The sequence below is a fragment of the Pelophylax lessonae genome, assembly GCF_965119305.1.
Source record: "Pelophylax lessonae genome assembly, chromosome: 4".
NCBI lineage: Eukaryota > Metazoa > Chordata > Amphibia > Anura > Ranidae > Pelophylax > Pelophylax lessonae.
Genome location: NC_138771.1, coordinates 190550558 through 190577981, shown reverse-complemented (window position 1 = coordinate 190577981; position 27424 = coordinate 190550558). Strand labels below are relative to the sequence as shown.

General features: G+C 42.1%; 2 protein-coding genes across 2 annotated transcripts in view; one reads left to right on the top strand and one right to left on the bottom strand.

The window, feature by feature from the left end:
• Positions 1–27424, top strand: part of FBXL13 (F-box and leucine rich repeat protein 13) — a 307351-nt gene that overhangs the window by 104869 nt on the left and 175058 nt on the right. The window contains exons 10-11 of the mRNA XM_082255154.1: positions 20521–20573; positions 24038–24138. Coding sequence (XP_082111280.1) covers positions 20521–20573; positions 24038–24138 — 154 coding nt within the window. The remainder of the gene's footprint in view (positions 1–20520; positions 20574–24037; positions 24139–27424) is intronic.
• The window catches only part of LRRC17 (leucine rich repeat containing 17), a 46011-nt gene that overhangs the window by 15281 nt on the left and 3306 nt on the right, over positions 1–27424 (bottom strand). The gene's annotated exons all lie outside the window — the stretch shown is intronic.

The window sequence follows — 27424 nt, the reverse complement described above, 5'->3', positions numbered from 1 at the left end:
ACATGCAGAGCCTGAGCCTATTGATTGAACAATGAAAAAAACAGCTGCACAGTGATGTCATCACTCACTCCTGTCAGCATGGTCACTGTCTGTACATTTGAAGCTTCCAAAGCTGGCCTTCCTTTTCCTAGAGATAGGCTTCTTTCACTTTGGCAGTATGCTTACCACTTTTTGAAAAGCAATCAGCAGTGGATCACTTTTTCAGAGGGTGGTATAGCGGTGATTGGCAGGTGATCAGGAGGCAATCCTGATGCCACCTGAGTGTCTCCTTTTTCTTTTGCAATACCAAGGGGGATTTTGTTGTAAAAAAAAAAATCACACCACAACATTTGAATCACAGTTGCAGTGCATTTTTTTAAATAAAATTAAAAAGAAAAATGTTTACAGTACCCCTGTACCCCAATGCTCACATGCAAATGCAAACACTTATGTAGGTCCTGCAAGCAGATATAAACAGTGATCACACCGCACATGAGGTATCACCGCAAATGTCAGAGTGAGAGCAATAATTCTAGTGCCAGAGCTCACGTTTTATTCTAAAATGGTAACCTATAAAGGCTTTTAAATCTTTGCCGAGGGAGATTTTTAGATATCATAGTTTATCATTATGTCACAGGAATTAGAATAATTAAATCTTAAGATGTTTGGTAACTATTTGCTTGGCACAATACATTCTTTTATATTTTACCAAAAATTGGGTATTGTGTTTTTGCATTTAATCTATCCCTGAAAATGTGTGTTTTAAAAACAGCTTTGCAAATACTGTGCAACATTTAACATTGCAACAGCCACCATTTTATTCTCCGGGGCTTCTGCTTTCAGCAAATATTTAATGTTTGGGGGTTACTAGTAATTATCTGTAAACATCATAATTTTTTTCTATAATATTATTATTATACAGTATTTATATAGCGCCAACAGTTTACGCAGCACTTTACAACTTGAGGGTAGACAGTACAAACACAATTCACTTTAACCACTTGCCGACCGCCACCCCACGCAGAGTTACTGCAGCAGGGCAGCTCGGCTGCGCATAATCACGTAGATCTACGTGATTATGTGCACACGGTTTTGGCGGAGTCTCGCTCCTGCTGTAAATAGTCATAGTGGGAGGCAGGCCGTAGGAGGAGCAGGCTCGATCGCTGCCGGCCTCCCGCTATCTTCGACAAAACTGACAGGAGAGTTGTCTGGTATGTAAACGATGTAAGGTGGCTCTCCTGTCAGAGAGGCAGGGAAAGATTGTGTGATTCAGCTAAGCTTAATCACAGATCTTTCTGTACCTCTGTTCAATCCATCCACCCCACACACAGTTAGTATGCACATCTAGGGAACACATTTAACCCCTTGATCACCCCCAGTATTAACCCCCTTCCCTGCCAGTGTCATTTTTACAGTAACAGTACATATTAATTAGCACTGATCACTGTATTAATGTCACTGGTCCCCAAAAAGTGTCACTCAGTATCAGATTTGTCCGCCGCAATGTCGCAGTTCTGATAAAAATCACTGATCGCCGCCATTACTAATAAAAAAAAAATAAAAAGTCCATAAATCAATCCCATAGTTTGTAAATGCTACAACTTTTGCGAAAAACCAATTATTGTACGCTTTTTGGGATTTTTTTTTAACCAAAATACAAATTGGCCTAAACTGATAAAAAATTAGATGTTTTACATTTTTATATTGGGAATGTTTTATAGCAGAAAGTAGAAAATATTGGTGTTTTTTCAAAATTTATGCTCTTTTTTTGTTTATAGCGCAAAAATGAAAAACTGCAAGGTGATTAAATACCACCAAAAGAAAGTGCTATTTGTGGGAAAAAAGGGGACATCAATTATATTTGGGTACGGCTTTTCATGACCGCGCAATTGTCAGTTAAAACAACGCACTGCCGAATCGCAAAAAATTGCCTGGTCATTTAGGGGGTAAAACTTTCCGGGGCTGAAGTGGTTAATACAGTAGGAATCAGAGGGCCCTGCTTGTTAGAGCTTACAGTCTAAGATAGGAGTATGTGAAAATTGCAAAATGTGGAAAGTGGAAAGCTACCAGCGGTTAAAAAGTGGTTAAAAACTACCAGCCAGAAAGCATGAGGTTAATCAAATATTAAACCTGAAAACCAAAATAATCAGAAGAAGCTATAGTTTATGCTAAGGGGAAAAACTGATGATTGGGGTACAAAAATAACATACAAAACAAGGTTAAAAAAAAAAAAAGAACAATTTTAAAGTACTGTAATGTAATGACTTTTTAAATACTGAATATCTAGAAGTGGTTGCTGATGTGGCTGGTGGCTGTGGTCTACCTGTACCCACTGCACTGCCTAATCTGTGATCAATGTAACCATTTCATTAAACACTGTAATGTTAAGGCCCCTTTCACACGATCGGAAAGATCGGGTCCACCTGTCCGTTTTTCAGGCAGACCTGATCAGGTCACCCATTCTCCTCTGTGGAGAGGGCGGCGGATGTCAGTGGAGATGTGTCCGCTGACACCTGTCTGTCATCCGATCCGTCAAGATCCGCTTAAAACAGACGGATGACGATACATTTACTATCCATCCAGCGGGTCGGATCGGATGAAAATGGACATGCTGTCTGTTTTCATCCGATCTCCCCATGGAGGACAGTGAGTGGAGACGGAACTGTCATCTGTCTGCTCAACAGGGATCAACGGAGCTATCCCCGCTGAGCTAGCGGAGTCCGCCGAGCTGATCCGCCCAGTGAGAAGGGGGCCTGACACCCGCATTCACCACAGAGCTGAGTGATCCTTAATGTATCCCACGTTTCCTGGACACATCTGGATGCAGCTGCAGTATGTTCATAAGAAGCCCGGTTTCCTTTACAAATTTGCACATGCTTTAACCACTTAAGCCCCGGAGGATTTGGCTGCTAAAAGACCAGGGGTTTTTTTGCGATTTTTTACTGCGTGACTTTAACGGACAATTGCGCGGTCATGCGACGCTGTACCTAAATGAATTTGACGTCCTTTTTTTCCCACAAACAGAGCTTTCTTTTGGTGGTATTTGATCACCTGTGCGATTTTTTGATCATGCGCTATAAACAAAAAAAGAGCGTCAATTTTGCAAAAATAACAATATTTTTCACATTTTTTTATATGAAATTCCCCAAAAAAAAGTAAAAATCAAAAATTTTTAACATTTTCGACCAATTTGTTTTATGCTACATATGTTTGGTAAAAAAACCCGCAAAAAGCGTATTTTGATTGGTTTGCGCAAAAGTTATTAACGCGTTTACTAACAAAGGGAAAGATTTTTGTAATTTTTGTTGTTTTTTTTTTTAACGCGTAATGGCGGCGATCTGCGATTTTTTTTGCGGTACTGCGATATTGCGGTGGACAGATCGGACCCTTGACTGACATTTTTGACACTTTTGGGGTTACCAGTGACATTTCTACAGTAATCAGTGCTATATATATGCACTGTTACTGTAAAAATACACTGGCAGTGAAGGGGTTAACTTTATTTGAGAGGGAGGGGCTGTGTGTGTCCCTAGGGGCGTGATTCTAACTGTGATTGGCTGTGGCTTGAGCTGTAGTTACACTGATCAACGGTCCTACATAGTAGAACCGTATGATCAGTGTTTCTACACAGGGGAGAATGACAGGCAGCTTGTTTACACAAGCTGCCTGCCTTTCTCCCTCTCCCCCGATGATCGCAGAGTGAGCGGCGGACATCAGGTCCGCCGGTCACACGCGCGGGGGGGCCCGTGACCGCGCGGGAGCGCGGCGGCGGCGCGCGCTCACTCCCCAGAGCCTCACAGGCTAGTGACGTAAATATACGTCACTTTCCCTGTGAGGGGCTGACCGCCGCAGTAAATCTACTTGCAGCGGTCGGCAAGCGGTTTAAAAGTACCTTCTCTTGTTCTCAGCCTCCTCCCGAATCTCCAGATTTCTTTTTTTACTGCTGTGATCCAATTTCCTGTTGGAGGGTGGCTAAATTCATTCTCCATGGTCCCACTGAATGTAGGAACCCTCTTTTGCTCATTCCCAAAATAGACTAAGGACTATAATCCATTGGATGTGTAGTGTGAGCGCCAGGACAAGGGGTGGGCAGGAGGGACGGCTGCCCTGGGCGCCAGGGACGGCTGCCCTGGGCACAGTTGTATACTGCAGGGATGGGGGACTCGCCATTCTGATTATATGCCTGACAGGAGTAGTGATAGCAGCATCACTACTCCTGTCAGCTAAGCGCTGTGAGCAGTAGAGAGTTAGGAAGCTGTGCTCTCTATCTCCTCTCTGCCACAGGGGTCTCCCACCATGCACAGCCTCAGTTCTCACGATGACTTCAATCTTAATAAAAATCCTCCTATTGACAAGCAGATGACTGCTGGGGGTAGGGTCCCCTAAGCTTGCATATAAGGGGGGGGGGGCACAGTTTGGCTTCTTTGCCCTGGGCGCTGGATGGCCATGTCCCAGCACTGTGTAGCGTGTGTAGAAAAGTGCACAGAACTGCAACTAACATGCACTACTCATTCCAAACAAGTGTCATTTTGGAGGCTCACAGAGGGTGTTACAAGGAGGCAAAATAATAAATAGATTATAGGGCCATTAAAGATAATGTCAACCCAACATTTTATATTCTTGATATGTACTTGTCGTACAATGTATTTGTATGAAAAAGTATCTTGTTCTCTTTGCATGGCTTCCTTTGTGTGATATACCTGTGTTCCTGCCAGTCCCTCTGCTTTCTTATTAAAAACTGACCACACTGGGTCATGAGAGCACAGTATGGTCAGTTTTCTGGCTGGGCTGAGAACTCAGCCTGCACTCCTCCAATGATCAGACTTCTGCTGACACACCCCTTTGGCACAGCCATTCACTCTGAAGACTAGTGTACTGCTTTTTCTCCTCCCCCAGCTCTCTGAGCTCCCTGTATAGCTGAGGACAGAGGGTATGTGATCACTTATAAAAAAAAAAAAAGGGGAAAGTCCCCTGGCCCGACTCCCGCTGTGACTGAATACAGCGGGAGTGAGCTTCCGGCGGCGCGCGAGCGCCGCCCACAAGGGGAGGAGTCCAGCGACGTAGGTCTACGTCGCTGGATGGGAACGAGCCACTGTGCCGCAGTAGAGGCACAGTGAGCGGGGCTAAAGTGGTTAAAGGAGTTATGCATTCTATGCATTAAGATAAAAAGCCTTCTGTGTGCAGCAGCCTCTCCAGTACCCCCTAATACTTACCCGAGCCCCCTCTCTGTCCAGCGATGTCCACAAGTCTCTCGTCTGTTCGGGACTCTCCCTTTTGATTGGCTGAGACACCATCGTGGAGCCATTGGCTCCCGCAGCTGTCAATCAAAGTCAGCCAATCAGGAGAGAGAGGGACGGGGCCAAACCACAGCTCCTTGTCTGAATGGCCTGGGTGCCCCTATAGGAAGCTGCATATTGTGGGGGCACTCAACAGGAGGGAGGGGCTAGAAGCAGCGAAGAGGAACCTGAGAAGAGGAGGATCTGTGCCACTGCACAGAGGAGGTAAGTATAACATGTTTGCTGATTTAAAAAAGTGAAAAAAATTAGACTTTACAATCACTTTAAATAGTAGATGTGTATGGATTATTTTTGAGAATATGGATAGTTTTCTGTATCACTTTAAAGATGATGTTGCTGATCCTGATGGAGATGCAATATTTTGCCTGTGGTAGCAGAGGAGGAGGCAGTAGCAAAGGAGGAGGAGGCAGCAGCAGAGGAAGCACAATATCAGCAACTTTGCCCCAACAGTACAGTGCAAAATCAGACAATAAACTTGGTCTTCTTGTCTACTGTATTTTATATGTCAGGCAGAAAAGCAAATGGGGGAATCCCCCAGTGGGTTGCAGGCAGCTATAAAAAATACATTTTCTAGCAGAATGAGTAACATCTGTTAGGATCATATTTCTGTTTTATTACATATTAAAGGTCTAACCCTTTTCCATTAAATCTAAAATCTGAATACAAGTTTAGAGTCAGGCTTTAGAGGGAATCACTTTAATGATAAAAAAGAAATGCTTATGAAGGGTCAACAACTTTAGTGATTGTAAACCCTTCCACATACCCAGTGAAGTGACTGGCCTCAGGTCATACACAGAGATGAAAAAAAAAGAAATAATTTGACATTAGTTGTACCTGTTTATCTGCAGTCTTCTCTTTTCTACAGCCTTCCAAAGTCCAGAAAGCTTATCTAAGCTGTCAGAAAAAAGGGGGTAGAGAGTTGAAATTACACCCTGCGGAGCTCAGTGAGGAGAGCTCTGAGAGTTGATTGGAGGGAAGGAACACACCCCCCACTCCCTGCACACAGGAACAGAGCTGAGGCTGTCAATCACAGGCTGTGTGCTGGAACTCCCTCCCCTGTCACTTTTTCTCTTGGTCAGAAGTGACTAATGCAGATAGCAGAGGAATGAAGCAGCAGAGAGAAATTATGCTTAGTGCTCTGGGTTGAGACAAGTACACACTATAGAAGGATATGCTTTGTTCATATTTCATGTTTACAACCACTTTAACGTTTGTAATTGTCAGCTCCTTGGCATGGATAAATCAACCTACTGCTGCTTTGTGACAAATGACAAATTTGCAAAGAGCTGCCTCTCTTTGAAGCTGCAGCTGATGTGATTTCTGTAACATAAAAGTAAAAACATATGCATATGGAATGGAAATGTGCTTTTGTCTTGAAAAAGCAAAAAACTGTACTGAATTTGGTTGTCATTTGGGTGGTAGAGGTGCTATAGCACACAAAGGGCAAGCGTGCACTAGCCATCAGTCTTATAAATTTGTCCCTGTAGCCTCCAGTTCTGCTGCTCAACTCTAAGGCTGGGTTCACAGCGATACGAATTGGATGCGGGTTCCCCTGCATCCAATTTGCATGGCATGAGATTGTGACCAGCTCACAATGGAGCTGCGGTCCGAATTGCAAAAGGGTCCTGTGTGTCTTCCGCTCCATTTCAGGTGAGAATTCAGGCAAAAATTCAGACCTGATTCATACCTCAAATGGAGAACAAGGAAGCACCGGACCGCGGCCGCAGCTAGTGTGGGCCCAGCCCTAAGCTAAGTCCCTAACAGACCCTAAAACTGATCTGACACTGCAACACTGCAAACAGACAGCTTGTACCTAATTGTAGCAGCGAGAACAGTTCATATTGCAATGTATTTACAGTATATAAGGGACAGATCTGGAGGATACAGGGAAGGCTGCCAGGAGGTAATGTAAGGCAGCTTAGGGAAGCCGTGAATGTGACTGGGAACTAAAAATAGTGCAGATGTTTGACACAAACTGCTAAATGGTTGTGCATATCAGAATTGACTTGGGTTGTAAACTGGGGGTTGTAAACTGCTGTAGATTTTTCTTTTTTTTGGCGGGGGGGGGGGACCTGTGGGATAAAGCCATAATGTGCTAATATGCATCGCATGCTAGTACGTTGTGTTAAACTTACTTGAAAACAAAGCCCTCCCATGGTGAGAAGTCAGCGTTGCAGCCGCCTCCACCTTCACCCATCTTGCTTCTGGGTATGTGAATGGTGGGAGCCGCTGTTCACAGCACGGGGCTCTGAAGCAGTGGCACAGGTGGCCGTTCCTTCAGAGCGCAAGTGCCAGTGATGTCACTGGCTGCATGCAGTGTAAAGATCTACTAAAGGGGCACCGTTTACACTAAAAGCAAAAGGAGGAAGTCCAATTATTTAGAGAGATATTTGACCCCTCTGTGGTGTGACGGTACTCACCATCACTGGGAGTGATAGACTGCTTCAAATTGGTTCTGTGTTTACACTTAGGATAATGTGTATTGAACTTCAATGTCAGGGACAGGCTCTCCCTATTGTCTGTGTACTGAGGTGTGGTGTGGATTCTGTTAAGCCTGCCTGTCCCGTTGGCAATGAACTCACATATTGTTTCTGTCCAGATAGCTAGATAATTAGTTCAGGTTAATTCTATATCTGTATAAAATTTCATCTGCATATGATAATGTAATCAGGCAACCCCTGACCTGTGTGTGGTAATCTGATCAGGAGGGGGGGTGTCCATGCTGTATAAAAACTATGTGACTGTTGAATAAAGAGAAGGTTCCAGTACAAGCTAAGCGATAATGTTCTGTGGCTCATGTTCATGTTCTATGGCTCAGGACAGAGGAAGATGTTCACTAACAGAAGGGGAATCAGCACAAGCGATACATCCTGTATGTAACTGTAAGTTATGTCCCTTGTACTGTTTTTTCTATTTGTAATTTTGGACACATTTGAGCTTTAATATCAAGATGCTGATTAGACAGCATGATTATTGCACAGGTGTGCCTTAGGCTGGCCACAATAAAAGGCCACTCTAAAATGTGCAGTTTTAGCGTTTCGGGTTGGTCCGAAAACCAGTCAGTTTTTGGTGTGACCACCATTTGCCTCACGCAGTGCAACACATCTCCTTCGTATAGAGTTGATCCGGTTGTTGATTGTGGCCTGTTGAATGTTAGTCCACTCCTCTTCAATGGCTGTGCGAAGTTGCTGGATATTGGCAGGGCCTGGAACACGCTGTCGTATACGCCGATCCAGAGCATTCCAAACATGCCAACTCCGACTTTTCGGCTGACAAAATCCTGCAGGCTATAAATATTTTGTTGTCCGTAATACAACGTCCGATTTTCATCTCATTAGTACAGATTTCGACAGAAAAAAATCTTAAGAGCAAGACTAGGCATGCTCAGAGAGAAAGAACACATACAAAGCAATCCGACACATGACATCACTTCTGAAGTAGAATTCTGTCGTACGGGAAAATTCGTATGAAAATAACCTCTTCACTTTCCACATCAGACTAGCATGCCACAAAAAAACGGACGACAGATCGTTCGATAATCTGATCGTGTATACGGGGCTTTAAAGACATTCACTTTTACTCAGGGTGTACACTATAAAAATTTTATAACACATCTGGATCCTGAAGAAGCTCGTATTGTGAGCAAAATGCATAGATCCATCTAACAGCAGGATACGTAATGCAATGTGTAACACCTTTGACATGTTATACTCAAGTGTCTGTTTTTAACATTTTTTATTAATTATTTAACAAAACCTATATACCTTTTAGCCATTTTTGTTTTGGTATTTTGGGCACATTTAAAATCCCCACTCTCCTTGTCTGCTGGGATTTTCCCTTCCCCCCCTTTTCCGTTCCCTCTCCCCCACTATCTCCCCTTCCCTCTCAGACTTGGTACATTTATATTTTTCTATTTCCCAGGGGATGGTGCCAGAATTGTATAGACAGATGTATATACTCTCCACCCAATCTCTATTTTGAAGTTGCTAAGTACTCCTAGGATGTTGCTAAGTTAGGCCTAGTCATCAATGCTCACCTTCACCATCACAGGAGCTAGCTCTTTCTCTGATTTAAAACCCCTCACATACTCTTTCTCTCCCCTGAAAAAGTAGCTCTGAGCTTAGTATTTGAGAGCTCAATCCCATCCATCCCTCCCTCCCCTCGCCCATCATATCCATCCATCCATCCCTCCATCCATCCCTCCTTCTATCCAACCATCCCTCCCTCTAAACATCCATTTATCCATCCCTCCCTCTATCCAAAAATTCCTCCCTCTATCCAACCATTCCTCCCTCCCTCCATCCATCTATCCCTCCATCCATCCCTCCCTCCCCCTATTTACCCATCCCTCCCTCTATCCATATATTAAGTCGCGCTAATTAAAGAAATGGAAAATCAAGTCCATAATGTCCATAATTGGGATCACAATGTTCAAAAAAGACTCCCTATGGATATCCGCTTACCAGAGCTGATAAGACAAAAGGCAGGTTCTCTAGAATAATCACGTCCCCTTGATAGCAGACCGGAACCAATATTCTCCCGTTATTCGGCAGTATTGAACGGAAAAATAAAAAACGCAATAGCGTAAAACCCAACACAAATGGAACTATTACACCACGGTGAGTAATAACTGATTGTGAATGTGTTCAATAATAACAGATATTGGAAATGTAGTGAAATAGAAATCTGTAGATAAAGACACCTATAGGTACCTCTTACCAAAAATAGGTGATTGTAGGTGCAAATCAAATAACTAAAGTGGAATCCTCAGCCAGCAGGTGTCAACTCTTACCATAATAAGAAATTAGAAACGCCAAGTGAGTGCAGAATCCTATATAGATATCCTAATGTGTGTGAAACCTCCACCAATGATGGCTCGCCTCTTACCAGAAGATGATAGGATCAAGCCAAATAGCTGAAAACCAAAAACACCAGACAAAGTGACATGCCAGCCTTCACCGGAGAGATTGGCCTCTTACCCAAAGGGAGTATACAGATCGCCTGTAGCAATATTGGACCTCTAGGGAACTGTGGCGGAATCTTGTCCAGTAACTCCAGCCAGGCCAAGGGGATAACCATCAAATAAAAAGAAATGCTTCCATTTCGTCAGTACGCCGTGTCCTTACGACGTTTCGTCACAGATGACGTTTTCAAAGTTTTCATCTGTGACGAAACGTCGTAAGGACACGGCGTACTGACGTCATCTGATTGCGACCTGGGAGTGCGGACGAGCGGAGACCGTCCGGCCGGCGGTTCACAATTCATGCTCCTCATTCCCATCGACATTGTAAGTTTTATTCCATTTCTGTTTTAAATAAAGTAGCGGTTTTACACTATGGAAGCATTTCTTTTTATTTGATGGTTATCCCCTTGGCCTGGCTGGAGTTACTGGACAAGATTCCGCCACAGTTCCCTAGAGGTCCAATATTGCTACAGGCGATCTGTATACTCCCTTTGGGTAAGAGGCCAATCTCTCCGGTGAAGGCTGGCATGTCACTTTGTCTGGTGTTTTTGGTTTTCAGCTATTTGGCTTGATCCTATCATCTTCTGGTAAGAGGCGAGCCATCATTGGTGGAGGTTTCACACACATTAGGATATCTATATAGGATTCTGCACTCACTTGGCGTTTCTAATTTCTTATTATGGTAAGAGTTGACACCTGCTGGCTGAGGATTCCACTTTAGTTATTTGATTTGCACCTACAATCACCTATTTTTGGTAAGAGGTACCTATAGGTGTCTTTATCTACAGATTTCTATTTCACTACATTTCCAATATCTGTTATTATTGAACACATTCACAATCAGTTATTACTCACCGTGGTGTAATAGTTCCATTTGTGTTGGGTTTTACGCTATTGCGTTTTTTATTTTTCCGTTCAATACTGCCGAATAACGGGAGAATATTGGTTCCGGTCTGCTATCAAGGGGACGTGATTATTCTAGAGAACCTGCCTTTTGTCTTATCAGCTCTGGTAAGCGGACATCCATAGGGAGTCTTTTTTGAACATTGTGATCCCAATTATGGACATTATGGACTTGATTTTCCATTTCTTTAATTAGCGCGACTTAATATACGGATTCTTATAAGGGTGTGGTCACACTTGAAGTCGCTGCTGTGTGCTATATTTCCATCAGCGCGGTTATTCATCCATATATTCCTCCCTCTATCCAACCTACCTCTCCCTCCATCCATCCATCCAACCATCCCTCCCTTTCTCCATCCCTCTATCTAACCATCCATCCAACCATACCTCCCTTCATCCATCCAGCCATCCATCTATCCCTCCCTCCAACCATCCCTCCATCCATTCAACTAGCCCTCTATCCATCCAATCAACCATCTCTTGTTCCATCCATCTAACCATCCCTCCATCCATTAAAACATTCATCCATCCCTCCAACCATCCCTTGCTCCATCCTTCCATCTATCCCTCTCCCCATTCATCCCTCACCCCATCCAACCATCCCTTCCTCCATCCAGACCATCAGACCAGGGCTCTTGCACACAGGTAGCTGAGCCCATTCAGTGTAATTGCAGACCAGGTGCAGTATACAGCCCGTCACTGACATGAATAGTGTGCTGCTGTATTGCTCTATACAGTGATCACAAACATGAGTACAGCAGCGTACAACTATTCATGTCAGTGACGGGCTTGCATCTTGGCTGCAAATACACTGCAATTACACTGAATGGGCTCAGCCACCTGTGTGCAAGAGCCCTGAATCTCAATAAAAGTAAAGTAAATTCTTTAGTAAGAATAAAATACAAAATGCATTGAAATTTTTTTCTCTATCTTATCTTCTTAATATTTGGTAGTCATATCCCAAAAAATGTTCTATCTCTATCATACAATCATTCCATAAAAACACACCACATACCACATTGCATATATAATTTGAGGAAAATATGCTGATAAAATAGTTTACCATTTGCCAATGAAAAAAAAAAAACATGTCCCCAGATTTCATTTTAAAAATCTGGTCACCTAAGGTGAGCAGTGATGACTAGGCCTCACTTAAGCTCCGTATACACACTGGCTGAACGTCGAGGGACAACGGCTGGTTCCAAATAAAACGTCCAACATTTGGCCAGTGTGAATGCCGGTCTATCCAACAGAAGCCGGCTGTTGGGCCGGCTTCTGTCGGATGTGCATGCTGGAAAACCAGCATCCGACCGACTCCCGATCAGCGCTCTCAGCCAATGGCAGAGTGCTCTGATTGGAGTGTTCTGGCATGGGGGGGCGTCACGCTGTCAGAACACAACAGCTTAGCGGGGGAGATCACTGAACTTAACTCTCGCATGGTTAGTACAGCGGCTCCGACTGCTAATAGTACCCGACTTTAGCAAAATCCTGGGAATATTCCAGTCAGGCTTCATAAGGTATGTAAATGGCCTACACATGTAGCAAGGGCTTTATTTAACTTTAGTCAGAGCTGCACAGTTTGTTTTTATCTACAGATTCATCTTATCTGCATAGGCAGTGTTGTGGTGAACTATCCCTTTAAGAATTTTTATGCATTTGTAGCCAACACATTTGAAATTCTTCTAATGTTGGATTTGCCTTATTTTGTGTTGTGTAGTACTAGCGGCCCTAAAGCCTCGTACACACGCAACAAATTTCCGCCGACCGGTAGTTCGTCTTTTGTCCAGAGTGGTGTCTGTTGGTTGGAATGTGCTCTAGACTGCACACAAATTTTGTCGTCCGACAGAATTCTACTTCAGAAGTGATGTCATGTGTTGGTTTGCTTTCTTTGTGTTCTATCATCTCTGAGCATGCCCAGTCTTGCTCATAAGATTTTTCCCTGTCGAAATCTGTACTGACTGCACGAAAAACGGACGTGTTTTGACGGTGGACAAAAAATTTATAGCCTGCACACCAGAATTTTTTCGGCCGAAAAGTCGGAGTCGGTTGTCGAGAGCACCATACTAACAAGCCGAAAATCGGCAGATCGGTCGTCGGACGAAAATTCCCAGCCGAATTTCGACTCGTGTGTACGGGCCTTTAATCCAGTAATATGTCCATACTGGCTGTTCAGGGTGCAGTTCTCCAAAGATCACATGCTATGTACTGTATAGGACTTTCTTTTGCTTTAGGATCTGTTTTCTCTCACAGCTGAACAGGGGAGGACACGGAGGAAGTGTGATAATAAAATCTTCTGGAAGGGAAGACTGCAATATTTATTTTGGTTGTATGAGAACTGCATATTTCGCAGGACACTGGTGATAAGGAACAAGACCCAGCAGTGGCTGTTCTATGAACTGATAATGCATTGTTAACATTATTATTACATTTACAATAAATTGTTTAAAAAAAAAAGACACTTAAAGCTATGAATAATTTATCTAAATAAAGCCTAGGAAAAAAGACATACCGATTTATATGGCAAGCTTAAAGGTAAATTTTAGGTCCAAAAGTAAATGACCAGTGTAATTACTTGGAAGAGAAATTAGCTAATTTTACAATAATTTGCATCTGAGAGTTCAAAAACAGACACGTCTATCAGAAGATACACAAAAGGGAATATATATATATATATATATATATATATATATATATATATATACACACACACACACACAGTGGGGAAAATAATTATTTGATCCCCTGCAGATTTTGTAAGTTTGCCCACTTACAAAGAAATGAAGGGTCTATAATTGTTATCATTATTTTTTATGAAAGAGACAGTATATCAACCAAAAATCAAAAAAAAAAACACATTACACAAATGTTATAAATGGAGTTGCAGTTCAGAGAGTAAAATCAATACGTATTTGATTCTCTACCATCCAACAATAATTCTGGCCCTCACAGACTGGCTACAGGTTGTGCTCATGTGGTACAAAGATTAGTCCTGTCAATTTAAGAAGGCGCTCCTAACGACAACTCATTATGTGTATAAAAGACACCTGTCCACAAAATTGTTTTCTTCCATTCAAACCTCCCCATCATGGGCAAGACCAAAGAGCTGTCAAAGGATATCGGGGACAAGATGGTAGACCTGCACAAGGCTGGAATGGGCTACAAGACCATCAGTAAGAAGCTTGGTGAAAAGGAGACATATGTTGGAGCGATTATTAGTAAATGGAAAAAATACAATATAACCATCAATTGCCCTCGGTCTGAAGCTCCATACAAGATTTTGCCTCATGAGGTAGGGATGATCAGGAAAAAAGAGAGGGATTAGCCCAGAACTACACAGGAGGTGCTTGTGAATGATCTTAAGGCAGTTGGGACCACAGTAACCAAACAAACCATTGGTTGATATTTTGGTTGATATTCTGTCTCTATCATTTAAAATACACCCATGATAAAAATGATAGACCCTTAATTTCTTTGTAAGTGGGCAAACTTGCAAAATCTGCAGGGAATCAAATAATTACGGTATTTTCCTCCCTGTATGTATGTACTGTATGTGTATGCAATAACATATGTTTTCGATTTACTACATTTTATGCACTTTTCAAATAATTTTTGCTCATTTAATACATTAAAAAATGCATCATTTCCTTTATTTTTAAAATGCATTGCACTGCAGTGCATATACATTGGTGCTCTAAAGTTTGTGATTGATCTTGTTCGAATTTTCAATATTTCTGCAAAATTGTGTCATGGTACTACAACTAGATAATGAGAACATATTTAAAGAAAAGAATCAAAACATCGTACAGTATTTGTTAATTTATTATTTTGGAAAATAATTCAAAGTGACATGTTTGCGCGTGGCAAAATTATGTGAATCGCTAGGGTTTCAGTTAATTTGAAGTGAAAATCGGGCCTTTTTCCCGACGGCCAGCCAGGGGATGGTACAGATAGGTGGCAGAGCTGCAGTTTTACTGCCTACCGGAATTTTAACAAAACAGCTGGACAGGGCTGTACACATGCCACGGCTGTCATTCTTTACTTTATAGCCATGGCATTTTTAACTTACAAAACCATTTATTAAAACACTTTCTTTGCACTTCATGGTGTTGATTGACTAAAGGTTATTACACTGTACCCTTTGCAAGGGAATTTTCCTCAGAGCTTAGTGAATGTGGTGAAATTTACCTTTGCAAAAAAAAACCCAATCATGTGCAAGGTAAAAAAAAAAAAAAAAAAAAAACAGCATTTTTGCTTGCACATGATTGGATAGTAGACAGCAAAGCTTCACCTCACTCATTGAACTCTAGGAAAAATTCCCTTGCAAAGTTAGAGGTCTATTTGCATTTGGCAAATCAACCTCACAAGTCCACTGTCACATGAGTGGTGGACTGGCAGGCATCACACCAATAGCAACGCAATCAATAATCCAGGAGATCTCTGAAAACTACAGTCAACTACTAGATCACAGTCAACAATGGTGTGCATGGTAACGTTGGAAGTAGAAAAGTTGCTAGTATTCAAATAGAATGTTGCTGCCTTTTATAGTTTGTAGTTTGTTAAAGATTACATGGATAAGTTGGATGGCTAAAAATGTTAAGTGTATAAATGATCAAAATAAAAGTTTTGGCTTGAATAAAAAGCACTATGTTTAGTGAAAGGTAAAGCATAGTAGAGCATAAATGATGGCATTATCATGGCCTGCTTTGCTGCCTCTAGACAAGGATGGCTTGCTAACTTTGATAGATCTATAGATCTCTAAATCCAGAATTGTACCAAGTCAGAGAACAGGAGCTTGCTTAAACCTGCGTAAAGTGGAACTCCAGGCATTTAACCCCCTCCCCCATCTGTCAACATCCTCCCCAAAAGCCCCTATATGCACTCCCATACATACCTTTTTTTTCTTGGGATCTTCTAGTCTGGTGAAACCGTGGCAGCTTCATCTATATTCCCATCGCACAATTCCTGGATCACAGGCTCATCTGTAACGGGTGCTGTAGCGGTTACCAGCTGGACACTGGATATACTGTATCACAGATCAATACACATATTCACCAGCACAACATAGATCTTCAATTGCAGTCCAAAGCTTTTATTGCAGAGAGATCACATCATAAAAGAACAAGTACAACATTTCGGAGCTGCACAGGATCCCTTTGTCAGTCACATGCCTGATGAAGGGGTCCTGCATGGCTCCGAAACATTGCACTAGTTCTTTTGAGATGTGATCTGTCTGTAATAAAAGCTTTGGACTGCAATTGAAGATCCTTGGTGTGCTGGCGAACAAGTGTATTGATCATGGCAGCTTCCTCTGGCAACAGTAGGGGATGGGTATTCTCACTAGACTGAGTGGCGCTCATGTAATGACGTGGGTGCTGCTCAGTCCTGGGGTAATGGGAGCCCAGCATATGTGATGATGTACCACCTAGGCAGAGTCAGTGTAAACAGTTCACAGTAAACAGGCAAAATTACTAATTGTTATTCTGCCTGAAGTGGACTGCCATATGAGGAAGCTGGGGATATCGCTGGAGCATTAAAAAGGGTACGGCCTCAGGCACACAGGGTGTTTTGCCCCAGTTTATGAGATTTGGCTTTTTGCTGCAAGTGGAAGGCACAGACGCACAGCATGGGTGCACCATCCAGCCCTATTGCCAGCAGCTCGTAAAACTCTATGAGAGGCTGACCGCTGCTGTGGCTGGCGAACGAGTGCAACCTACTGTATGTTAAGGGCAGCATGCACCTAGGGATGAATGCCAGGAAAGCAGACTGCTTGCATTCCAGGCATTAGACTCTGGGTGCATACTATCCTAAAAATTAGTACTACTAGGTGCATCATCCAGCAATAGCAGCTTTCAGTCTTTCATAGAAACTTACAGCCAGCCAGTAGTGGGACTGGACTTTTCCACAGGTACAAAATACTGGGATTTCATGCGCTGGGGCTAACCAACCAGTGTACATGATGCCTAAGTATAAATTTGAATGAAAAAGAAATGAAACTGCACTTATACTTTAAAATTGCCTTATAGAATATTTCGGATAATGCATACATTTAAAATAGCAGTGCCAAACATTGTTCGGGGGAATGGAATCCATATGTATATTTTTTTAGGTAACACAATTAACAATGTATCCTAGGAGAGGGAAATTATTTATCTCGAGGTCTTGCATCAGACAATAAAGAATGTTTAGCATAACTATACTGGATGAATACCAGCTGGATACAGCTAAAAGCGATTCATAAGGGAAATCCTTGGTGAGTTTCTGATAAGAGTGTCATCCAACTTGTCTAAAAAGTGAAGCTTCACAGTGACTGAGCTGTGCTGGTTTCATAAATGAAATAAGTATAATAATCTTGTAAACAAATATTTACTGGTGCCCTTTTTCCAAAAAGACTTTTGACTTTGCTTTTTGTACTTACCATATTATAACAGCTAAGGGAATACCAATTCAGTCCTGTTTCCTACATTTTAAACAACCAGATCACCACTATTTTAAGGGCTCTTTCACACGGCCGCTACGATTTTTTATTCCGCTGCGGCACTTTTTTTTTTTTCGCGGACACGGGGGACACTTGTGTCATCCGCTCCGTATGTCCGCATATCATCCCATCCGTTTACGGATGATATACGGACATAATGTATGTCTATGGGGATTGCGGATGTCAGCGGATGACACCGCTGACATCAGATTTTGCATCCGTTCCGTTTTTTAAACGGAAGAAAAATAGGGTTCTGTTCCGTTCCAAAAAATGGAACAGAACTGAAAGGACGCAAATCGGATGTCAGCGGATGGTCATCCGCTGACATCCGCAATCCCATTGACATGCATTATGCCAGTTTTTCATCCGCAAAAAAATGGGATGAAATACGGACATACGGAGCGCCCGTGTGAAAGAGCCCTTATGCTAATAGTCCCAGCTGTCAATATATCATAGGTCTCATTACATGAAGTAATATTAACAAAATATATTGGCCGATTCGCCTTGGGACCACATTTATGGGTGGCGGGAGAGGTGCCCACCCCCCTCCCACCGCTTCCAAGTCGTTTTCCCCGCTTACTGGAGCCGTCGGTAGCTGGGAAAACGATCCGGTCCTTACGGATCCCAGGCAAGAAGTCAAGTGAGGGCAAGATGGCCCCCACTCAACTCTATGACCTTGGAGGACTGGAGCGAGGTCATACATCGCCTCCGCCCAACGGCCTTAAAGGGCCTATTTTGTTTTTGTTTTTTTACTTAAAAAAATGACATTTTTCTTTTTTGCTTTTAAGTGTAGATGTGAGATCTGAGGTCTTTTTGACCCCAGATCTCACATTAAAGAGGACCTGTCATGCTTATTTCTATTACAAGGAATGTTTTCATTCCTTGTAATAGGAATAAAAGTGATACATTTTTTTTTTCAAAGGGATAGTGTAAAAATGAAAAATGAAAGGTAAAATAAATAAGAAAAAAAAACATTTTAAAGCGCCCCGTCCCTCTGAGCTCGCACGCAGAAGCAAACACATATGCAAGTTGCACCCACATATGTAAACAGTGTTCAAACCACACATGTGAGGTATTGCCGCGATCATTAGCATGGGAGCAATAATTATAGCCCTGGACCTCTTCTGTAACTCTAAACTGGTAACCTGCAAAAATGCTTAAAATGTCGCCTATAGAGTTTTTAAGTACCAATGTTTGTCGCCATTCCACGAGCGTGCGCAATTTTGAAGCATGACATGTTAGGTATCAATTTACTTAGCATAGCATTATCTTTCATGATATAGAAACAAATTGGGCTAGCTTTACTGTTTTCTTATTTTTAAATTCAAAAAAGTGTATTTTTTAAAAAAAAAACTGCATTTGTAAGACTGCTGCGCAAATACGATGTGACATAAAGTATTGAAACAATCTCCCTTTTATTCCCTAGGGTCTCTGATAAAAAAAAAAAAAAAAAAAAATATATATATATATATATATATATATATATATATATATATGTATATATATAATGTTTAGGGGTTCTAAGTAATTTTCTAGCAAAAAATACTGATTTCAACTTGTAAATAACAAGTGTCAGAAATAGGCCTGATCCTTAAGTGGTTAAGATAAAGCAGGAAGTGTAAAGAGCACACAGGACAGCTTTGAATTTCTGATATTATCAACCTTTTTTTTGTGCTTTTCAAACAGTTATAGAAAAAATGCTTTCAATGGTATATTAAAGGGTTTGTTTTTCCAAAAATGCTCATGCAGGTAAGAGGGGTCTGTAGATAAAAACAAACTGTGCAGCTTTGATCAAAAATAAATAATGCTGAAAGTGTAGGCCATTTATGTATCTCCCGAAGCAGGGGCAGACTGGAAACTTTCAGCCCACGGGGCAAGTACTAACCAGAGGCCCATGGGGCAGCGACTCGGGCCGCCCTCCCACTCTCCCTATTTCTGTGCTACTCCTGACCCCCATTTCAGGCTGAAGCCCTGCTCCAGGTACTCTCTACTCACCGGCTGAATCCGGGTTCCCAACCTGGCCAGCAGGGGGCGGTTGGGGGGAGCTGGGATATCCCGGTTGGGGCTGACCAGGGGTGGAGAGTCTCATGTGCGGCATGTGGGGTACTGGCCTTTGCTCGGACACTGTTTACACCATTCATGCTGGGCAGGGAAGCCTGCGCTCTGTCCTTGTCTTCATCCAGCACTCAGTAGGTCAGTGGCAGGGACTTTTTACTTCTTTTCACCAAGAATCCTTTAGGAATGTCTGTGGCAGAAGCAGTGCAGCCTTTTTACAGGACATCAGAGTGGCCCAGGGGGCAATTGCCCCCCTGCCCCCTGGCCCAGTCCTCCCCTGTCCCGAAGCCTGGCTAAATAACTCTTAGGGATGGCATCATCTTATTCTGCTCTGTTTATAGGATGTTGACAAGATATTCTCAGCCAATTCAGGTCCCCCAACACTCTTTCCCCTGTCACAGTAGCTTTGCAAAGAAGTAAATAGTAGACCACACGTGGGGGGGGGGGGGTTAGAGAGCCAGCTCCTCTGATGATGGGGGTAGCAGTATTGGCTGGAAGTGTCTTAGCAACATCCTAGAAACAAGGTAGGACAGAAAAATGCTATCCCTGGGAGATTTTTGGCTAGGTTTTGGGAGGTATTTACAGTAAATGGTCCACACCTATAACAAGGACATTTCCAGCTTTAGTCAGAGCTGCATAGTTTATATTTATTTACATGTGCACCATACCTGCATAGGCAGCTTTTTTTTTTTTGGAAAAGTGATCCACCCCATAACAATAGGGAGCAAATAAGATAAGTTGACACTTTAACTTTTGGAATATTCACTAAAACATAAGTATTAGAAATATTTTAAGAATGGGATATAAACATACATTTGCTGAAAAAAAAATGTATAATTCTTTTCCAGGGGAATGTAAAAACCTGCAGGATCTAAATTTGTCGGAGTGCCCAAATCTAAATGTAAGTGACTTATTTCAGTACTATTTAAAGCAGCTTGCAGATTTGAAAATGAAATAATCAAATTCAGATGTAACATCTATTCTGCAGCCAGAGCCATGTGGATTCATTTATTTCTGTGAAAAAAAAAAAACACTGACCCTCCCTTCATGCAGGATAAAGTAGTCTTGTTAAATAAATGATTGTATTTTATTTTAGAATTGTACTTAAAGCATAGATACTCATAGTGGAAAACAGATTGCTGTGGTGTAGAGATTTAATGGCGCTTTTCCACTGGATGGAACCGAACGGTTCGGCTCGCTTTTGTGCTTTTCCACTGCTGGTACCGCATGGTATGGTGTAGGAACGGTTCGGTACAGTACGGTGGCGCTTTTCCACTGCATGGAACCGAACGGTACGGCTCTCAAAAACAGTACCACCTCGATTGTGGTTCCAAGAGGTACCATACCCGGTACCATATCCCACAATCCTTCGCATGCAGTCACTACTAGCCACTGATTGGTCAGAGAATCCCACCCACCCCGTTGTTATCCCACCCACTTAACTTTAGTACTACTTTAGTGGAAAAGCAAACCATACCGTACTGTACTGAACCGTTCCAACACCGTACCATGCGGTACCATCAGTGGAAAAGCATACCGGGCCAAGCAGGGCCGAGCCGGTACTTGCAGTGGAAAAGTGCCATTAGTGTGTGATTCCTCGTGATACCACTAGTTCTTAATAAAGGAATAGTTTAGATTGGGGTTCATACTAATCAGTTTGTTTGCATCTGGCAGGTATACATTATGAACATTTTGCAATGCAGAATCTTTGTAAACCTGCCTAAAGCATGCTGTGCCACGTAGGTTTGTTGATACTTGTAACAACACCCATCCAGCCCACCCTCCATCGTTGTTGTAAAGGCAGCAATGTATACCTACCTACATCGCTACTTACCTAGGGTGAAAATGACCAGTGATGAGCTCAGCTGTGTTCGCTGTCAAAGCCAACAGCCAATCATAGGTGGCAGAGGTTTTCCCTGCCCCATAGCCGCACGTATACAAACCCCATATATACATACATACATGCAGCTGCAGGGGAGGGATGCCTACACTGCCTACGACTGTCTCTCAGGCTTTGACAGCTTTCTGGTGGGATAGCTCAGGGAAGTTCAGACTCATGTTTGAACCCTACTGAGCTCATCCCTAAAAAAGACTGGGAACATAACTAGTTTTAACCACTTAAGCCCCGGAGGATTTGGCTGCTAAAAGACCAGGGGGTATTTTGCGATTTTTTTTACTGCGTGACTTTAACGGACCATTGCGCGGTCATGCGACGCTGTACCTAAACAAATTTGACGTCCTTTTTTTCCCACAAACAGAGCTTTCTTTTGGTGGTATTTGATCACCTGTGCGATTTTTTTATCATGCGCTATAAACAAAAAAAGAGCGTCAATTTTGCAAAAATAACAATATTTTTCACATTTTTTATATGAAATTCCCCCAAAAAAATGTAAAAATCCTAATTTTTTAACATTTTCGGCCAATTTGTTTTATGCTACATATGTTTGGTAAAAAAAATCGCAAAAAGCGTATTTTGATTGGTTTGCGCAAAAGTTATCGCGTTTACCAACAAAGGGAAAGATTTTTGTCATTTTTGGTGTTTTTTTTTTTTAACGAGTAATGGCGGCGATCTGCGTTTTTTTTGCGGTACTGCGACATTGCGGCGGACAGATCGGACCCTTGACTGACATTTTTGACACTTTTGGGGTTATCAGTGACATTACTGCAGTAATCAGTGCTATACATATGCACTGTTACTGCAAAAATGACACTGGCAGGGAAGGGGTTAACTGTATTGGAGAGGGAGGGGTTAAGTGTGTCCTAGGGGCGTGATTCTAACTGTAAAGGGACATGGCTATTGGTGTAAAAACAAATATCAACGGTCCTACATAGTAGAACCGTCTGATCTTCATTTTTACACCAGGGAGAATGACAGGCAGCTTCTTTACATAAGCCGCCTGACTTTCTCCCTTCACCGGAGCGATCGTGAGTGACCGGCGGACGATCGAGTCCGCCGGTCACACGCACTGACTTGTCAGTGAACGAGCTGGGGCTGGGGCGCGCGCCCGCCCGCCCGCAATTGGCTCACAAGTCAGTGACAGGCGAGTGACGTACCCCTACGTCACTCTGCCTGGCCGGGGCTGACCGCCGCAGTATGCGGCGGTCGGCAACCGGTTAAAGTTTGTATATGACCACTTTAGTTGTTTACAACCCTAACTGCTTCAGCACTCACCCCTGGACCAGAGCAATTTTTACATTTCTGCTAAGAGCCTATTTATCCAGGGACAACTTTGTAAATACCTAAGATTAGATAAAGTACAAACAAAGTTTTCTTTTGGTGATATTGTATTCCAGCAATTATGTTATGGAATGGCAGGAAGGAGTATGCATGCTATATCTTAAAAAATATAATCTATTTAAAATTAAAATACACAACAGACAGCTGGTTTGGAATTAAAAAAGGCCGCGGCCGTTTATTACTGGTATTAATATATTTTTTTAACAACAATAAATAAATCACCAAATATAAATACATTAAAAACCACAATCCAGTCATAAACAACTCGGGTTGAACATAAATAAAATCTTAATAAACAAATATCATCCAACAAATATATAACAACACCGTCCCCCTCTGCATAAGCAGAGGTGACCTAACCACATAATAATTGTGGCCGCGACAAACCAAAGGGAGGGAGGGAAACACTTGGGATGAGAGATTCCAAAAGATTGAGTTAACTGACCTCAGGCTACTGTATAAATAGCCCATAAAACATGTTCTGACGGGCTCTTTAGGCGGGATAAAAAAGCGGGAATACACCCCATTCGTCCTTGGATAGAGGTAAGCAGAAAATTTGCCCAGATACCAGCCCAGAACTGCCTGGATACTCAAAAAAGGTGGTATTTTTTGAGCAGGAAAGGGAGATAGGGGTAAACTAGGAGTCAAAAGTTCAATCCCTCAGTGAATATGGCACAGAAAATGGCTGAAATTAACATTATCAAATTCTCTTAACTGCTCCCTTCCACCATCCCATAGAAAAGTGGGGCTATAGAAGCCCCTCTTTTTTATATTCTCTATGCAAGGCATTCTGTGAATGGACAAGGTGAGAGAATGATGGATGAATGGCATGATCTCCCCTTGTCCATTCACAAAACTCCTTGCATTCTGTAAGAAAAGACCTTTGGAAATGGAGGAGGAAAGGGAAGGCAAATGGCGCAATTTAGTTTGCAGTAAAGTTACTTATCACTGAAACGTATTTGACCTTTCTTCACAATGCACCCTTAGGTTCCACAGATATTAGAGAATGCTTGTTAGAAATGTGTGCCAAATATTCCCAGTTTGAGACCAATGAGCACCAAATAGTCTAAAAACACCAATGCTGATACTAGTATTATATAAACACGGTTTTGCTTTTTGTTGTCCAGGATGAAGCAATGAAAGCCATCATTGAAGGATGCCCTGCTTTACTTTATCTCAATTTATCACATACTGAAATAACAAATGCTACTTTACGAGTCATGTCCAGGTAGGTTTGGTAACAAATTCTTCCATAGCAGTAATGCCAACTAGCATCCCAATGCATCCTATCATGGTGACCATCTTGACCTCTCCTTATGGTCTATAAGAAGTCCTGAATATAACTTTAGATAGCGATTTTCTTTTATTTAAAATATCTTCAAAATGTATGTAAAACATAAGATTATGGCTGCAGCTCTATGTTAGATGGTATAAATGCTACTATTGTATTATTGCAGAACAGGTATAAACTTGTAGCATTTAGGCCTCATGCACGCTGGATGATTTTAGGGTCATCTGGCATTTTCTTTTCTACCTCTAAACGCCTCTGCATGTTAGCCTGTGTCTCCACGCACACTTAGGAGTTTAAAGACATTTAGAGACAAGGGCATTTAGAGGCAGAAAAAATAACTCAACAGCCAGCATTTCCAGGAGCAGCAGCGGAAAAAACGTGAACATTAATAAACTTCAATGGTCAGAATAAATTATTATCCAATAATGCATTTCTAAGAATCAAGCTTTATTCTGCCAAAACGGTACTGGAAAGGTGGCCAAATGTCCGGTGTACATGAGGCCTTGGTGCTTTGGATGAACTAAGCATGTATCCTAGACTTCAGCATGTTGCACATGCTCCTGTTCTTTGCAGAGTACTCACCCCCACCTTGCTATTCTATTTAAGGCAAACCTTTTTTCAATTAAAAACTTTTAAAAATAAATGAAAATAATTACCGCTCAAGGTATGTGTCCTCCAACTCACGCTTCCCCATTTATGCAGGTGCTGGCACTGCAATTCAGGTAAAGAAATTAAAAGTTCTTGGACATCCGCACTTCAATGGCAACGTCTTTATTGAAGCATACAATCTATACAGTTTCAATAGACACAAAAGACAGCAGCACTGACGCGTTTCACACCTAGCAATCAGCTATGATTATGCACCAGTTGCCACTGGAGGGCGACCGTCCAAGAACTTTTCATTTCTTTTAAAAATAAATGTTCTGCCTAAGAGCACACACGATAAGATACAGGACAGTGACAGATTTACAGTTACCACCCACCACCTAATTAATCAGCCCCTGGATGGAAGAACAAGAGGAGCTTGTTGTCTTTTTTTCCTTCTGGCCCTGTCACACGGGTAGACTGATCAGGTCAGCCTATCAGTTGGGGGGATCTATCTGATGGGGATCTGTTCCCTATCCATCTGGCGAATCAGATGGCAGTCAGGTGTAAATGGACAGGCGTTTTTTTTTTACATCTGACTGCCTATAGAGGAAAGCGCGCTGTGTTTGTACTCTTTCTGCATAAGTGGAGCGGACATGGACCAGCCATCTGCCTGCTCAGCAGGGATCAGCGGACAGATTCTCCGCTGAACAGGCGGACTCCAGCGGAGTCCACCCTGTGTGTAAGGGGCTTTACTCTTATTCATTTTTTATTTTGCTCAACCAGCTTTGGACTTCATGCTCATTTGTAAAGCATGCTGCTATGCTCCAGTGCCTTGAAAAAGTATTCATATCCCTTGAAATTTTCCACATTTCATCAACGTAAATGTATTTTATTGGGAAGTGGAAAGAAAATGGTAAATGGTTTTCAAAATTTTTTACAAATAAATATCTGAAAAGTGTAGTGTGCATTTGTATTCCTCTTCCTTGAGTCAATACTTTGTAGAAGCACCTTTTGCTGCAATTACAGCTGCAAGTCTTTTTGGGTATGTCTCTGCCAGCTTTGCACATCTAGAGAGTGAAATTTTTGTCCATTCTTCTTTGGAAAATAGCTCAAGCTCTGTCTGATTGTATTGAGAGTGTCGGTGAACAGCAATTTTCAAGTCTTGACACAGATTCTCAATTGGATTTAGGTCTGGGCTTTGACTGGGTCATTCTAACACATGAATATGCTTTGATCTAAACCCTTCCATTGTAGCTCTGGCTGTATGTTTAGGGCCGTGGTCCTGCTGGAAGGTGAACCTCCTCCCCAGTCTCAAGTCTTTAGCAGACTCTAACAGGTTTTCTTCTAAAATTGTCCTGTATTTGGCTCCATCCAACTCTCCATCACCTCTGACCACCTTCCCTGTCCCTGCGAAAGAAAAGCATCCCCACAACATGATGCTGCCACCACAATGTTTCATGGTGGGGATGGTGTGTTGTGTTCTGGGCGATGTGCAATGTTAGTTTTCTGCCACACATAGCGTTTTGCTTTTAGACCAAAAAGTTCAATTTTTGACCAAAGCACCTTTTGCCACATATTTGCTGTGTCCTCCACATGGCTTCTTGCAAACTGCAAACGGGACTTCTTATGGCTTTCTTCTTCACACTCTTCCTTAAAGGCCAGATTTGTGGAGTGCACAATTAATAGTTGTCCTGTGGACAGATTCTCCCACCTGAACTGTGGATCTCTGCAGCTCCTCCAGAGTTACCATGGGCCTCTTGACTGCTTCTCTAAATAATGCTCTCCTTGCCCAGCCTGTCAGTTTAGGTGGACGGCCATGTCTTGGTATGTTTGCAGTTGTGCCATACTCTTTCCATTTTCAGATGATGAATTGAACAGTGTTCCGTGAGATGTTCAAAGCGTGGGATATTTTTTTTCAAACTTAACCGGGCTTTAAACTTCTCCACAACTTTATCCCTAACCTGTCTGGTGTGTTCCTTTGCCTTCATGATGCTGTTTGTTCACTAAGGTTCTCTAACAAACCTCTGAGGGCTTCACAGAAGAGCTGTATTTACACTGAGATTAAATTACACACAGATGGACACTAAATTTTAGTTAGGGGTATCAGAGTAAAGGGGGCTGAATATAAATGCATGCCACGCTTTTTAGATATTTATTTGTAAAAAAATTCTGAAATCCATTTACTATTTTCCTTTCACTTCACTTCAAATGTGCCATGTTGGTCTTTTACATAAAATCCCAATAAAATACATTTATGTTTTTGGTTGTAACATGACAAAATGTGGAAAATTTAAAGGGGTGTGAATACTTTTTGAGGGCACTTTATGTGCAGTAGCTTTTTCTATTAATGCTGTGGTATGGATGCAGTTTGGCTATATTACTGCTTTTTAAATGAATCATCCACTGCCACTGTGGTTTAGTGGTTGGATACTGATGAGGCTAGTGTTAGTTACCTGTTTGTGATGGTTCTAGAAGAGACGAGTCAAAGCTTGGTGGGAGATATTTATATATCCTAAGCTGCCATACTTTTGTATACAGTATATGGGAACCTGCCTCGTAGAATGGCCTTGATTTTTTTCATTTATCATGGCTTGAAAAATTAGATTTTTGGTTTCAGTAAAGCCTAGTACACACT